This window comes from Mauremys reevesii, linkage group 6, assembly GCF_016161935.1.
Source record: "Mauremys reevesii isolate NIE-2019 linkage group 6, ASM1616193v1, whole genome shotgun sequence".
NCBI classification, from domain to species: domain Eukaryota; kingdom Metazoa; phylum Chordata; order Testudines; family Geoemydidae; genus Mauremys; species Mauremys reevesii.
In genome coordinates, this window is record NC_052628.1 from 33,561,612 (window position 1) to 33,578,031 (window position 16,420).

The 16,420-nt window shown below is 43.6% G+C and overlaps 1 protein-coding gene across 10 annotated transcripts in view; it reads right to left on the reverse strand.

Moving 5' to 3' along the window:
- Positions 1-3,176: 3,176 nt before the first annotated feature.
- ANKRD55 (ankyrin repeat domain 55) overlaps positions 3,177-16,420 on the reverse strand; it is a 170,856-nt gene continuing 157,612 nt past the window's right edge. For all 10 annotated transcript variants that reach the window (XM_039544219.1, XM_039544221.1, XM_039544225.1 and 7 more), the window contains one exon: positions 3,177-4,182. In XM_039544219.1, coding sequence (XP_039400153.1) covers positions 3,899-4,182 — 284 coding nt within the window. In that variant the 3' untranslated portion in view covers positions 3,177-3,898. The remainder of the gene's footprint in view (positions 4,183-16,420) is intronic.

A 16,420-nucleotide genomic window follows, 5' to 3' on the forward strand; every position in this document is an offset into this window, starting at 1 on the left:
CAAATAGTTATATTGGTGTAACTGATAGGAGAACTTGTCCAAGTCATTTTACCCGTTAAATAAATAAATAAAACCAGTTGTGCCTGCCTCATCAGGCATTTCTTGGCAGTTAATAATCAATTGTGTTAACCTTAAATACTCCATCTCATCATTATTTTCCAGGAAAACTCAGGCCACAATGACCTCTTGGGGTTGGAGTAATTACTGGTTCATTTATTGTCTTATATACAGTATTCTCAAATGAACAATACGTTCCCAGTCAAAAGAGAGAGATTGTAAACTTGCTGTCTTTTTATTTATTTACTGCACTGTTATTACTAGCTTTCATTGCCAAAGAGGTCATGATAGTTCCTGGTGAGATTGCTTCTGGGAATAACATTGAGTGCTTTCTCAGAGCATGTTTTGGATGTTTTCAAGTTCAATGTTTGGCATACTGTCAATTGTATAATTACCAGAACCTCATGGAAATGCATCAAAATACCATTTCAAAAATGTATATAGTCCTGATTCAGGAAAGCACATACATAAGTCCATCTCTATTTAGGGAAGAACTTAAGCACTTAATTTTAAGCATGTGCTTTGCATTTACACCCTGTTCCTGAAATGGGATGCTTTCCTGATTTGTGGAACACTGGAAAAGAAAAATGATCTTTTGGGGAAAAAGGAAAAAGCATACAGTATGAAAATGTCAATTGGCTGAGGTTGCCTAGCTAGCATACAAAACACTGTACATTATTATAGTGAGGATGTGTGATACAGTGCTATTATAGAGACTAACAAATGTATTTGAGCATAAGCTTTCATGGGTTAAAACCCACTTCATCAGATGCATGGAGTGGAAAATACAGTAGGAAGATATATATATATTTATATATACACACACAGAGGACATGAAAAATGGGTGTTGCCATACTAACTATAACAAGAGAAACCTTATGCCCAAATAAATTTTTTAGTCTCTAAGGTGCCACAAGTATTCCTCATTCTTTTTGCTGATACAGACTAACACGGCTACCACTCTGAAACCTGAGGGTTGTTATAGTGAGCAATGGTGCTTCCAGCTTCAAATGAATCCTACTTGAATTCTACATAGTTTGGATTTTATGTGGTCTTTGGAAGAAAGTATTTTCTTTGATCTAGACCTCTTTTCAGCTGAAAATGGCTGGCAACATTAGTTCATTACTCAGATTTGTCTGTGCAAGACTGATAAAACCTTTATGGACAGGTACATTTGTTACCTGATACTTTATTTTCTGGGAATGACCCGACCCCTAACCCAAGCTTGGTTGTGCTGTCTCACTCTTCTTAGAATATTGGAGGCAGTTCAGACTTGTCCAGGGATCTATTGGCTGTGTCCCGATCCACATGAATACTCCCAAAGCTGTAAGGAAACATTCCATTCTTATTAGTAGATTATATCTAATGTTTTAGGTAGTAATGCTTTTTTACCTGAAGAACGTGTCTTAGGTGAGGAAGGCTAAGCAAGTGGTTAGTCCAGAAAAGAAACAATGCTACTTTATTCACATTTACAGGTAATACATTTTCCATTCTGAATCCTGACCTCTCTCCCAGTCTCTAGATTAAGGCGATCCAGGGCCCTAGAGACACCATCATATGGGGCTGCTGTGGCCTTGCCCCCACTTGGAATCATAGAGACCAACTACATAACAGCTAACTGCTGGACTGGTACGTGGCCTGACACCACTTCTCTACGGGCAGCCTAGGGTTCTCCTACTCCCTGGACAGGCAGTGGCACAGCTGGGAGGAGACACTTCCCCCTGGAGTAGGGGCTGAGTCCCCATTCCTCTCAAGAACAGCAGGGGCAGTGGCAGAAGGATCCCCTTGCTTTCCAGAGAGGCAAAGGCCTTGGCATGGGGCTCCTTCTCCCCCCAGGAGAAGGAGCAGAGTCCCTCTCTCTGCAAGCCAACAGGCATCTGCTTCTTTCATCCTGCAAAGGACAAGAGTGGCAACAGGGGGTCATTAAGTACTTACCCGAGGAGCAGGGGTGTATCTGCTTCAGTGAATGTTTGGTGGGCCAGGCCACACACAGTGCCCCTTTTGGGCCGGCCTTAGAGTTCACACCCCATTGAGAGGCAGGGCACATGTCTCAGAGCTATTGTTTCAGGCAGCGTGCATACAGAGGCAGACATCACTCTGGTAACACTTGGGTCACCTTCTCAAACTTTCTGTGCAACTATGAGGGCTAGAAATTTACTTTTTTCATGAAAGCGTAGGTTCTGATGTAATAACATCGCTCCAGGAGAGTGGGTCTTGAGACTGTTGTGTTCACATCTGTAGAGTTTTATACACGTTCATAGATGACCAAGTGGTAGGTTTGCAGATTTCCTCTGTAGTGGCTGCCACCCTTTTTGCCCAGGAGGCTGATGTGCAATGCATTGAGTGGGCTCTGCATCCTTGTGGAATTGGTTTACCATTGACTGAGTGTGCTTCGGTGATGCAGCTTTTTATCTACCCAGCTACAGAGGATTTGGATGCTTTCAGGCTCATGCATTTATAGGGCCTGATATTTGGATCAGATGCTTAGGTGCAAGCACAGGAATCAGGAACCCATTTATATGAGTTCTTTCCCCTCTATTTTCCAAGAACAGCTCTTGACTGTTAAGTGTCCTGAGACAAAAAACTGCCCATGAGAAGGACAAACCATCCTTTTCTTTGACTAGGTCACCTTGCATTGAAATCCGAAACTTAGGTATTGGCACTTGCACAGGTTGAATACCTAGGAGTATGTTGTGCTGGCTTTGGCCTCTACTGTGAGGCAATTAAGAAAGAATCATGTAGCTAATAAAACATTTATCTAGAACTACTTGGGAGTGCTTGTTCCATTCTCATTGGCAGAGTGGGATTTGGAGCTAATCAGCCCACGTATTTGACTAGAAATGGAGAAGTAGATTGTTAGCTGAAGACTGTAATATGGCAAAGTAATGAGACGAGCACCCTGAAGCAATAATAGGCTGACTAACTCTGTCAGCCTCCAATGGAGTACAGTGTTAGAAAATGTTTTGCAAAGGACCATAGAGCATTCCCCCATATAATGCAACTCAAATTACTGTTGATTAAAAGGCTTTCAGTTTTGATTTTTTTTTAATTTGTAGATCAGAAGGATTAAATTGATGAAATAACAGCTAATAACACCAATCTGATTGAATTATCCTTGTTATATGAAAATAATACAGCGTCTTGTTATTGAAGAATATAAAGAATTAAGTAAATCAGATACATAAATCAATCTGTGCAATCAGCAAACATTTTGAAAGGCCCGTGGTATGTCCCTGTCTGTCCTGCAAAGATTTGTTTTTTGTATTACATCTTTTTTGGCATGTGGAGATTACAAAAATCACAAATTCACAGTGTAGAAAATGTGTTAGAAATAAATTGGAAAATAACAGCTGATTTACCAAAACTGATGTTTCTTTAGAGTTCAGAATTTTAGTTTAAAAAAAAATGGTTTTCAGCATCAGAGCCTTTGCTTTGTGAACTATAGTAAAACCTCACAAACTCATGTTTCACTTATCCAAACACCTTATGACTTATCACACAAATCCTGGCATTCTAGCCCTACTTCTCAGCAAAGATTTAATAGCACAGTGCTGTAGTTGGGTTGTCTGTTATAAGGGTCTCCTTTCACAAAATATACTACAGTATATTTACTACTTACTATCAAATTAATCATAAATTAAAACGACACTAAAATGTCAAAACAATGCACAAAATACTGTGTGTGATGCAGTATCCTTGCTTTTTAAATTGTTTAATCATTAACAGTCTAGTTCACATCAGCTTTCATTAGTGTGAATTAGCGAGGTTCTACCGTATAGTAATCTTGTAATAAAAAGCTTAGAAATATTTCCATCTATGTGTTTGAGGCCAGCAAGATGAGCTAATTTTCACTGTCTGATTTGCTGGAAGATTTCTTAAAGTATTCCACTGTGAGAGTGGACCCCTTCTTGCTCGGGATAGCAGGCAGGACACGGCTTGTTCTGAGAGATTCCCCTGATAGAACAGGTAAGAAGGAATGCAGTGAATGACTTTGAGAAAGTCCTCCTCTCTGGGTTTTGGAGGTAAGTGCTGGTGGGAGTATAGTTGTGCCAGTCCTTAAGGAGTTTAAAGACAGAGACTTTGACTTCTTGACACCCTGAGAAACTTCAGTAGGTGGTAGCTGGACTGAGGAAAAAAGAGAAAAAGAGTGCCCAGAAAGTCAGAAACAAATTCTATAATTTGTCAGTTTGTCACTTTCGTATTCTTGTATGTTTATCTTGTATCATGTGCATTTAAATTGAACCCATGAAACTTAGAAACAGTATCGAAAATGAGCAAAGAATTATTAAAGTAATTTAAAGCACATCCTGGCAGAACTAATCATGTGTGGAAATACTTTTCTTTGTGATAACCAAGCAAACAATGCCAATGACAGATTATTTACAAGAAGTTTTTAGTGCTCTGTGAGCCTGCATAGCTTCACTTTTGATAATCACTGAAACACATGGATACATATCCAAAACTTATCTGAACATGAATCTTCATGACTCCCTCCCTTCCTTTGACAGTTCTTCAAGTCTTTGTTCCTTTCTTGCAACCCACCTGATGGGGATTTTCTTTGCACAAGTTTAAGTAAATTCTACAAGCCAACAAGGAGGAGATTCTCCTCTCTTAATCTGATGTAAATCTGGTGTAATGCCACTGAAAACAATAGAATTAATCCAGATGTAGATTGATTGACTAGGGGCCACCAACTGAAATTAATAAGCAGCAGGTTTAAAACAAACAAAAGGAAGTATTTCTTCACACAATGCAGAGTCAACTTGTGGAACTCTTTGCTAGAGGATGTTGCGAAGGCCAAGACTATAACAGGGTTCAAAAAAGAACTAGATAAATTCATGGAGGATGGGTCCATCAATGGCTATTAGCCATGATGGGCAGGGATGGTGTCTCTAGCCTCTGTTTGCCAGAAGCTGGGAATGGGCAACAGGACATACATCACTTGATGATTAGCTGTTCTGTTCATTTCCTCTGGGGCACCTGGCATTGGGCACTGTCAGAAGACAGGATACTGGGCTTTGTGGACCTTTGGTCTGACCCAGTATTTCCATTCTTATGTTCCTTTGATTTAATAGAGGATAATTTGGATCAATTGTTGTTAGAGTCAACAGGTCACATCCTTAGCTGGTGTCGGTTGAATATCTTCACCGAAGTCAATGGAGCTATGGCAATTTATATACACTGAGGATCTTGTCCTACAAGTCCACTTTAAACAATCTTTGAATTTACCTGTTAAGAGTAGATTTGCTGTATATGGAACACTGTAGAATCTATATTTACTGATTAATTGTACCTTTAGAAAGAATAGCAGATCTAACAATGTGCAGACAAAAGAATGGCCTGTTTGTTACACATCTAAGTCTTTTTTTTAAATGTTTTTATTTAGGATATTTTAATAGGTTTACAAATCCTGGCCATATAAATATTAGAGACAATACAATAAATGTTACGACAGTGAGCTTTGGTTTGGCGAAACATGTAATTGTTGGATCTCTCTATTTAACATAGTGTGTGTGATGCATGTTACAAAGTGAGCATCTTTACACTATCCATGACATATTGTTTCTAGTGTTCTATTGAATTATATTTAACAAACCAGGTATGTCTACTGAATGGTAATAAAAATAATTAACTGGTGTGCTTTTTTTTGTAGAGGTGAATGTACTCTGAGTATTGAATAAATGGTAACCAATATCTAAATATCCAGTAATTTGTGACATGTTGGTTACAAATTGCACCCCAGTACTCTACTGATGGGAAATATCCACCACAATTTCTCCAACATTTATCCCCATTCAATCTATAAATATTCTTTAACCTGACTAGTGTGAGCCACTGTTGAAACAGTATCTGAAAGACCTTATTTTTTTTTTTTTAAATTCTGCTACACACTGAGATTGCTTGTCCTCTTTTCTAGGTAATTTTCCTATCCATATGCTTTTCCCAGTTTGTCTCATAGTGACACTTTTTTTTGTTAAGAAAGATGTCTGCAAAGAGTGATTATAAATTAGTTATAATGTCTCAGTCACCTAACTGACTATACGCCAGCTCTTCTATTAAAGTTAGCTTTCCTTATAAAACAGCTTTTCTAGAAAGTTAAACATAATGCCTAACTTGAAAGTACTGGTACCATGGGAAAGTGAGCCAGTTAAAGCTAGTTTTGAGCTCTAATTAAATCAGAAAAGCCTCTTTGCTGAAAACTGGTCAACTGTTTGTACTCCATGGCCTTTTCAGGCTTTAGACTTTCTGATTCATAATTTGGGTTAAAATCTGGAATGTTTGCAATGGGGGAAAGGGATTTATTTTATCTTTAGCTCTATCCTAATCTGTAGAGGAGTCTTCACTTAAGGATGAGTATAAATTTCTGGAGGGTGTGTGTGTGGTTTTTTTTTAATTGGTCCATGGTAGCCTAGCAATGTTTATACGGCTCCAATTTTCTTGTTAAATAAAAGACCCAGTGTTTGGCTGGGTTAGAGTGCTCTCAACTTTGAGCGGGCTGGCTTGGTAGTGCCACAGAATATTTGTAATAGCTAATCCACCTTGTTCAATTGGTCTAAAGAAAGTATCTGCACTCACACTTGATCTTTTCTTATTCCATATAAATTCTAACACCATCCTCTGTATTTCTGCTAGGCTTTTTATCCAGGATGATTACAGGAAGACTTTGAAAAAAGAAAGATATCCTTGGCAAAATGTTCATTTTGACTGTGACTATTTCTCCCAACCAAGAAATGGCATACTTCCCCCAGCACTCCAGATCTCTTTTCATTTGCTGAAGTAGAGATTTGACATTTAAATTATAAAGCTCTTCTAGGTTGTTTGAGATGTGAATTCCCAGATATCTTTGAGTCTTTCTTTGGGTGCCCAAAATCATAAGCCACTGTTACCCCCACTACTTCTGTGAGCGAGAGCTTTACTGGAGCTTAAACTGCATGTGTCAATTCCTTGCTACACCATTCTGCCTGTCTCACCAGCAAACTCCTTGAGACTCTGCCAGTCTTAACCTTGTGTGATAGGTGGCACTCACTGGCAGTGTCGCCAAGTGGTTAGGGTGATAGGTCTCTACTTTCCCCACTTCCAATGTCTCCCACTGGCTACGGTCATGTCCTGTGGTGGTCTGCCTTCTGGTGGGTGTCCACTCGACCCTCTAGTCAGGTCATCCATAGCTGCAGATCATCCAGAAGACTGGGCTTGGCATTCAGTACCCCAGGGAGCATCCCCCTTGCTGGGCCCATAGATCTGCAGTCTGTGATCCTCTGGAATGAGCATATTGAGGCCTCAGTGTTCCAGTGGCCAGGCATGTGGTCACCATATAATTTTCTGATAGCCTTATTGCATCAGTCAGCGTCCCAGGCCTGTGTCACAACACTCATCCATGCTCATCCAACTGGGAGAATCTACGTGAATTGCTTGAGCATGACCTGCTCAACTGGAGCCACAGCCAACAATGTTCTTTAAGGCTTTGAGCCACTGCTTGAGGCTGGGATCCTGGTGGAAAGTGCTGCTAGTGGGTCTCAGCCATGATATCAACGATGTATAAAATGACTGCCTTGACCCACGTATAGTCTTGCACATCCATGGCATTGAGGCTCTGATATGCTGCTTGAGCTGTCCTGGTAAGATAAGGTGCCGGCAGAACATCTCAGAGTTCAGATGGCCATTGAGCTGCTGCCACGATCTTCTCAAAACTAGTAAGACAAGCATCAGAGTTGTCCCCAGACACCTTACCAGAAGATTTGGGGTTGGGGCAGGGTTTGGGGTCCTGGCCGCAAGATTTGCACTTGCCCCTGGTGGTTGTGAAAGGGTCACCACCTGCTGGACCAGGTGTTGTTGCTGCTCTAACTGTTGTGCCATCAGCTCCTGGTTGAGCTGCTGCTGCTGTCATTGTGATGCTTACTGCTGTTGCTGGGCAGCCATTTATGTTGGAACAGCTGGTTCTGTTAATGCTGGCTGTCCATCAGCCACCTCAACAGTTTGTCTATATCCATGATTTTTTTTTCTTTCAAGGCTTTACCACAGACCTGTGATAAGTGCCCGCCTTTTCCACCAAGTTGCCAAGGGTGGCTCACCGGTGATGTTGCCTAGTGGTTAAGATACTAGGTCTTTACTTACCTCACCTCCAAAGTCTCCCACTGGCTACTGTCATGTCCTGGGGAGGCCTGCCTTTTGGTGGGTGTTAACCTGACCTTCTGGCCAGGTCACCAATTAGCCATATCCTCTGTGGGGAAACAGAGTCTCAAGAAAGATATTGGGCCCCACACCCCTATGAAGGGGTGGTAGGGAGATGACTTTCAGTCTGTTTAGTGACCCCTGGGTGTGTTGAGTTCCAGCCAGGCAGTTTGCAAAGTCTTTACCCTCTCTGGCTTTCCCCAAGGGAGAGTCTGGAAGAGAAGGTTTTCGTGCCCTCCGTAACAAGGTGGTTGGTAGGGGAACATGGGCCCTCCCACTCCACTGGGCTCTGGCACCCAGGAGTGCCTTAAGGCTGCCTCCCGGGGCCACTTCTTATCACTCGCTTACTCTGCAAAATCTTACAGTTTGTCACAGTAGCAAAGGAAAGGAGAATAATTGAAATTTCTGCCCCTTTGGGCTGAGCAAGCAGGGTCTTTCTCCCAGGGAAAGGTTTTTGTAGCATCCTTCAGGAGCTTTTAGGATAGGTCTCTCTCTCTGTCCTGTCAGGCCTCTTTTGAACTGTCTGACTCAACCAATGTTGAATAGAGGGGAATGATCACGTCCTTCGATCTGCTGGCAATGCCCCTACTTATACAGCCCAAAATGCCATTAGCCTTTTTGGCAACAAGGGCATACTGTTGACCCATATCCAGCTTCTCGTCCACTGTAACTCCTAGCTCCTTTTCTGCAGAACTGCTGCCTAGCCACTCGGTCCCTAGCCTGTAGCAGTGCATGGGATTCTTTCTTCCTAAGTGCAAGACTCTGCTCTTGTCCTTGTTGAACTTCATCAGATTTCTTTTGGCCCAATCCTCTAATTTGTCTAGGTCCCTCTGTATCCTATCCCTACCCTCCAGCGTATCTACCACTCCTCCCAGTTTAGTGTCATCTGCAAACTTGCTGAGGGTGCAATCCTCAAGATCATTAATGAAGATATTGAATAAAACCAGCCCCAGGACCGACCCTTGGGGCACTTCAGTTGATAAAGGCTGCCAACTAGACATGGAACCATTGATCACTACCCTTTGAGCCCGGTGATCTAGCCAGCTTTCTATCCACCTTATAGTCCATTCATCCAGCCCATACTTCTTTAACTTGCTGGCAAGAATACTGTGGAGGACTGTATCAAAAGCTTTGCTAAAGTCAAGGAATAATAGGTCCACTATTTTTCGCTCATCCCCAGAGCCAGTTATCTCATCATAGATATGGTGGCAATTAGGTTAGTGAGGCATGACTTGCCCTTGGTGAATCCATGCTGACTTTCCTGATCACTTTCCTCTCCTCCAAGTGCTTCAAAACTGACTCCTTGAGGACTTGCTCCATGATTTTTCCAGGGACTGAGGTGAGGCTGACTGGCCTGTAGTTCCCCAGATCCTCCTTCTTCCCTTTTTTAAAGATGGGCACTACAGTAGCCTTTTTCCAGTTATCTGGGACCTCCCCCGATCGCCATGAGTTTTCAAAGATAATGGCCCATGGCTCTGCAATCACATCTGCCAACTCCTTTAGCACCCTCAGATGCAGTGCATCCGGCCCCATGGACTTGTGCTCATCCAGTTTTTCTAAATAGTCCCGAACCAGTTCTTTCTCCACGTAGGGCTTATCACCTTCTCCCCATACTGTGCTGCCCAGTGCAGTAGTCTGAGAGCTGACCTTGTTCGTGAAGACAGAGGCAAAAAAAGCATTGAGTACATTAGCTTTTTCCACATCCTCTGTCACTAGGTTGCCTCTCCTATTCATTAAGGGGCCCGCACTTTCCCTGACCTTCTTCTTGTTGCAAACATACCTGTAGAAACCCTTCTTGTTACTCTTAACATCCCTTGCTAGTTGCAACTCCAATTGTGATTTTGCCTTCCTGATTTCACTACCGCATGCCTGAGCAATATTTTTATATTCCTCCCTGGTCATTTGTCCAAGCTTCCACTTCTTCTAAGTTTCTTTTTTGTGTTTAAGATCAGCAAGGATTTCACTGTTAAGCCAAGCTCGTCACCTGTCATATTTACTATTCTTTCTACACATTGGATGGTTTGTTCCTGCAACCTCAATAAGGATTCTTTAAAATACAGCCAGCTCTCCTGGACTCCTTTTCCCTTCATGTAAAAGTAGCAAAGAATCCGGTGGCACCTTATAGACTAACAGACGTTTTGCAGCATGAGCTTTCGTGGGTGAATACCCACTTCTCCCAAGAGATCCTGCCCATCAGTTCCCTGAAGGAATCAAAGTCTGCTTTTCTGAAGTCCAGGGTCCGTATTCTGCTGCTCTCATTTCTTCCTTTTGTCAGGATCCTGAACTTGACCATCTCATGGTCACTGCCTCCCAGGTTCCCATCCACTTTTGATTCCCCTACTAATTCTTCCCTGTAAGTGGGCAGCAGGTCAAGAAGAGCTCTGCCCCTAGTTGGTTCCTCCAGGACTTGCACCAGGAAATTGTGCCCTACACTTTCCAAAAACTTCCTGGATTGTCTGTGCACCACTGTATTGCTCTCCCAGCAGATATTGAGGTGACTGGAAGTCCATGAGAACCAGGGCCTGTGACTAGTAACTTCTGTTAGTTGCCTGAAGGAAGCCTCACCCACCTCATTCCCCTGGTCTGGTGGTCTATAGCAGACTCCCACCATGACATCACCCTTGTTGCTCACACTTCTAAACTTAATCCAGAGAGATACCCCAACTAGTTGAGGATTCACTACCTCCATGCCTATTCTTCTTCAGCCAATCTCATGACTTCCTTCCAAGCTGACATCTAGGGAAGCTCTGTGATTTGCAGAACCCTATGTGGAATCCCTGAATCCCACCTGCCCCTGCAGAGTGGAATCAGACCAGTATTGTCATGCTCAGGACCCTCTATGCCTGCAGAATTACACAGGGGATAGGGAAGCAGAATTTTCCCTTGTGCATCAAGGACCTGATTCAACTCCTATTGAAGTCAATGGTAGTTTTCCTGTTGACTTCGATGGACACTGGAACAGCTCCCCTCCCCATATATAGATAGGATTTTTTTTTTTGCTGTATGCATTATATAACAAAGGCTGAAGTTCTCCCAACTATCCCCTTCCAAAGCCACATGCCTATCTAATAATTCTTCATTTGCCATGAACAATAAGTCCAGAATGGCCACAGGGGTCCCGTTTGTTGCAAAGCAGACTCTTATAAAAAGGATTTAAAAGTACTGGAGGTCTTTTTTAAAAATTTTTTACTAGCTTCTAAACACACAAGTCTATTCCAAACTCAATATTGATTAAAGCACACAAACCAAGTTCTCATGGTATGTAATAGGCAGTATTGTAAGCTAGCTGCCTGGTCTTTTGCAGTTTAACATGATGCATAGCTCAGATTCATGGTTCATTAATAGTTAATACTGTAATTCAAGAAACATTTTTAAAAGAAAAAATGCACCGATTATGGTTTGAGTCACTTTGTACAGAATTTGCCTGGATGACTCCTGGGACACATGCATTGTAATGTGCTAAAAAGGAAAGGGTCAGGATTGCTATTTTGTGGCATGTGGGAGAATTGGTTTAGTGGAGACTTTTGCATGGAAACCAAACACATCCAGAGGAGCACTCACTCATTTCTTAAGAGGACAGCACTAAGCTTAACATCTGTGACATTTGCAGATTGTTATCCACCTAAGTGAAATTCACACCAGTGCAAAGGGTCTGCAGAAGTCCCTAAACACCAAGACCCACTTAAACCCTTAACTAAAAGTGTAAGTGGTTTAGAGAACCTTGCACGGGCCTGCTGTGCTGTGGTGATGTCACCACCAAGCATCAGAAGCCACTACATCAGTGGTCCCCAACCTTTTTGGCTGGCGGGTGCCAGCTGAAGGACCACTGCGGCGGTGGAGCACTCGCCAAAATGCCGCCAACGCCTCTCGATGACATCGCTTGCCGTCGACAAGCGACGTCATCGAGAGGCGTCCCCGCCGAAATTCAGGAGCGACGCCTCTCGATGACGTCACTTGTTGACGGCAAGCAGCGTCAGCGAGAGGCGTCCCTGCTGAAATTTGGGGGTGACGCCTCTCGATGATGTCACTTGTTGGCGACAGGCGTTGTCATTGAGAGGCATCCCCGCCAAAATGCCGCTGCGGCATTTCGGCGGGTGCTCTCCCGGGGGCCAGGATGCGGGCACATTAAGATGTCCCAGCGGGCGCCATGGCGCACGTGGGCACCGCATTGGGGACCCCTGCACTACATAGTAACATTCTTTCAAACAGGCAAGATGAGGTGGCCAGAAGTCAAGCCCTGTTTGTCTGTCGGATCCTGAATAATGCAAAACTCCCTCTAGGACAATGGTTTTCAAACTTTTTTTTCTGGGGACTCAGTTGAAGAAAATTGTTGATGCCCATGACCCAATGGACCTGGTGATGAGGGGTTTGGGGTGTGGGAGGGGCTCAGGGCTAGGGCAGAGGGTTGGGGTGAGGGCTGCAGGGTGGAGCTGGGAATGAGGGGTTCAGGGTGTGGGAGGGGGCTCTGGGCTGGGGCAGGGGATTGGGGTGCGGGAGAGGGTCAGAGCTCTGGGCTGGGAGTGCAGGTTCTGGGGGGGCAGGATGAGGAGTTTAGGGTGCAGGAGGGAGCTCTGGGTTTGGGGGGGCTCAGGGCAGGGGATTGGGGTTTGGGACTGAGTCAGGGCTCTGGGCTGGGAGTGCAGGCTCTGAGGTGGGGCCAGGGTTGAGAGGTTTGGGGTGCAGGAAGGGAATCCATGTTGGGGAATGCTCAGGGCTGGGTCAGGGGATTGGGGTGCGGGGTTGGGGCACTGGCTTACCTCTGGTGGCTCCCGATCAGTGGTGTAGCCAGGGTGCAGAGGCAGGCTTCCTGCCTGTCCCCTGGCACCACAGATGATGCTGCACCCTGGAAGCGGCCAGCAGCAAGTCCGGCTCCATGGCGGAGGCACACAAGCGGCTCCATGAGGCTCTTGCCTTCAGGCACCGCCCTCACTGGCCAATGGGAGTGTGGAGCCCCGTGGCCCCCTGCCTAGAAGCTGGACCTGCTGCTGGCCACTTCTGTGGCAAAGTGCAGTGTTGGAACAGGTAGGCACTAGCCTGCCTTAGCTGGGCAGCACCGCTGGCGGGACAGGGCACGGTCAGTCCTCTGGGGAAGAAAAAGACTCCAGCAGCAATTCTATGCCTGTCCAGCCCTAGGTTCCTCAATACTCAAGTATGACTATTGTGAACTGCTCATGTCTGCAGAGACAAGAGGAAGATTGTCAGAGAGGTGGTGCCCAGGGAATGCTAGAAGAGCAACTGTGGAGTGAGGACAAAGGCATCATAAGTAAGACTTGGAAAGAGAATGTAGCAGGATAAGTCATGACAAAATGGAAATAATACTGGTTGGAAAGGCAAAGGTTGTGGAAATATTTGGAACAGTCACTGGCACTTCCATAAGTTAAAAGTTGAGGTTTTTCACTTAAAACAGAGATTCAACCACTTTGTTACACATGAAGAAAGTGAGAGTAGAGGGCTAACCTTTCAAAGATACCCTTTTTCAAAATGGCCACTGACTCCCATTTTTCTCAATGAGAGTGATGTCAACCTGCCCTCAAAGAAGATGGCGGCCTGAGTCCACAACTTCCCTGACTGCAACTTGGCTTCACTCTCATTGAGAAAAATGGGAGGCAGTGGTCATTTTGAAGGAGGGTTTCTTTGCAAAGGGCATTTTTAGCCTCCTCCCGCTGAGACCAATAGGAGATGGCAGCCATTCTGAAAGAGGAGAGTTCTTTGTGGAATTCTCTATAGTAGAACATTATTCTTCAGCCCATGCTGATGAAGAAACTTTCAGTTATAAAGAATAATGGCAAAAATGACCATTATTCCTATTTTCAAAATCTACTCATATTTATATTTAAGAGGTGAGAATTTCACCACAGTTCTAGCCCCTTTATGCCACATGAAAGGGCCAGAGCAGTATAAGGGGGCCTTAAAAGCCCAATATTTTGCCAGGAGAGGACTCCTCCATTGCAGGAGCTGTGAAAATCAGCCCTAAGGCTGTCTTCTGAGGACACTTTTGCAAGCCTTGGTTTAGGAGGTATATACCAGGGGCAGGAATGGTGTGTTGGGGGTGGGGCAGCAGCACTGAACTCTGCATAGATTTCAGGCCATCCGGGCAGCCATAGGAGGTTAAAAGAATGAGGGGTACTTGTGGCACCTTAGAGACTAATGTCTCCAGCTCCCAGAAGAAGCCCAAGATTGGGAGGTCAAAATGATGGCTTAAAGCCAGCCTAGTACCCCCTCCCACCATATGTTGTTTATTTTCGTATGTTCCTGCTTCAGTGCTACTTATAAACTTCTTTCTAAAAGGTATTTTTAAAGTTGTTTTAAGGCAAAAACATCTTCCTTTTTTTGCTTCTCTTCCTTTTTTTGAGGGGATGTACCTTTTCTGTTGACATTCATAGAGGTTTCAGTTCCCTTTCTAATTATTTTTATACTTTTATTGTGTTTTCTTTCACCTTTTTATTCTATGTATTTAGCACTTGTTTTAATTCAATTAAAAAATCATGGAATCCTGTCTTTTCTATTTGAATCCTAACATTCTTTACTTCCCTGGGAGTAAAATTTCAGGAGTGGAAACCTAGATATATTGAAATCAATTTGAGTAGATCTAGGTTTCCACTCTTGAAGTTTTACTCCCAGGGAAATTTACCTGAGTAAGATAAACCCCAACAATGTTGGATTTCACCACTCATATTTAAGTTTTTTTCTGCTGTTTTCTACAGCAAGTAAAACGTAATCAGTTTTGCAAACAGCTTTTCTTTTTGTTATTTGTATCTGCCCTAAGAAAGATGATACCCTGTATATGGCACTGCTGTGAAACATTAATACCTCACACCTCTATCTGTGATGCTTAACAGTAATATGCTGCTTGTAGCTGAAAATACCCTGGTTGCTTGTGTGAATTATTAAGTCTACATAAATACCGATGACTATGAAATCCACCATTGAAAGCTATACCTAACAACAGTATGCTAATTGGGGATGAGCAGATAATATTTAAACATCAGAGGTTAAAATTAAAGAGACAACTTGAAGCTCTGGTTCTGCAAATAGCTAAAGAATTTTTCTTTGACGACATGGAGTGTCACTTAAGCATTCTTCATGTCTTTGCTTCAAAAGAGAAGAAGTGAACATGAGTTTCTCTTTTACTTTCTAGACAACAGCAGAGTTCAGGGTTCTGTTTTCCCATCACCCAGATTGGAAACATCATTAATGTGCAGAGCAGTGCAAGGAGTGCAGCTTCCTTTATTTTTTTGTTGTTAGCAATGTGGTCAACTTCAGCTGCGGACACACAGATTCCGGAGTGGTAGAACTCAGGTCCTAATGGGCAAGAAGCCTTTTGCTTAGTTCTAAAAGTTGGTGGTGTAGGACCTGGCTGATTTGTGCTTTGGTAAATGGCAAACCCACAAATCCTCAATTCAAAACAGATGTCTGGACTTGGAGCTTAATGGAGCACAGAAATGTGAGACCATGCTACTGTGCTGAGAGTGGGGCTGGCATTGGTTGTCACACCCAAGTGCCTCACTGTGTCTGGCTCCAGCTAAAGCTCAGACACTGGCCTATGGTCTTTCTCCTCTGTCCTGACTTTTTAAACATTCTCTCCCCTGCTGGTGCTGATAACTGGGGCAGGGACGGGCTCTCTTTGCTCTTGCAGCAGCTCTCTTGGGGTTGCCATGGGAATGAAGAGGAACTGGCTGGCAGTCTACAGCAAGAGAGGCCCTCACTATCTTCCTGCTCCCCTTGATTACAGCAGAAGCTACCAAGACAGCCATAATTGCAAGCACCGAGCACAGCCGTAGAGAATGAGTGAAGGCAACTGCCACCAGCTTCCTGTGAAGTAGGAGACAGCCTAAAGTTCCACCTCCCATCCTTTCACTTGCAGATAGGATTGAGAGTCTCTGGCCCATAAACTGTACACATTTGTAGCTGTCTATGATGAAATAGTGACCCAAAATTACCTAGCAGCTCAGACACCATGGTAATGCGCACACTGTCAAAACCTAGACACCTAGGTTACTGTAGACAGATAAACTAATGCTTTGAAAGGTCTGTTGTGCAATATATAATACAATACATTAGACTGAATATGAGGATATAAAGTTATATGCTCTTGCTTAAGATCAAGTCTAAGCACCAGACCATAATACAGAGTAAAAGATCAGCACAGACCACCTTCTCACTTGTGCACGGTCTCTCTCTCTCAAGAAAACGA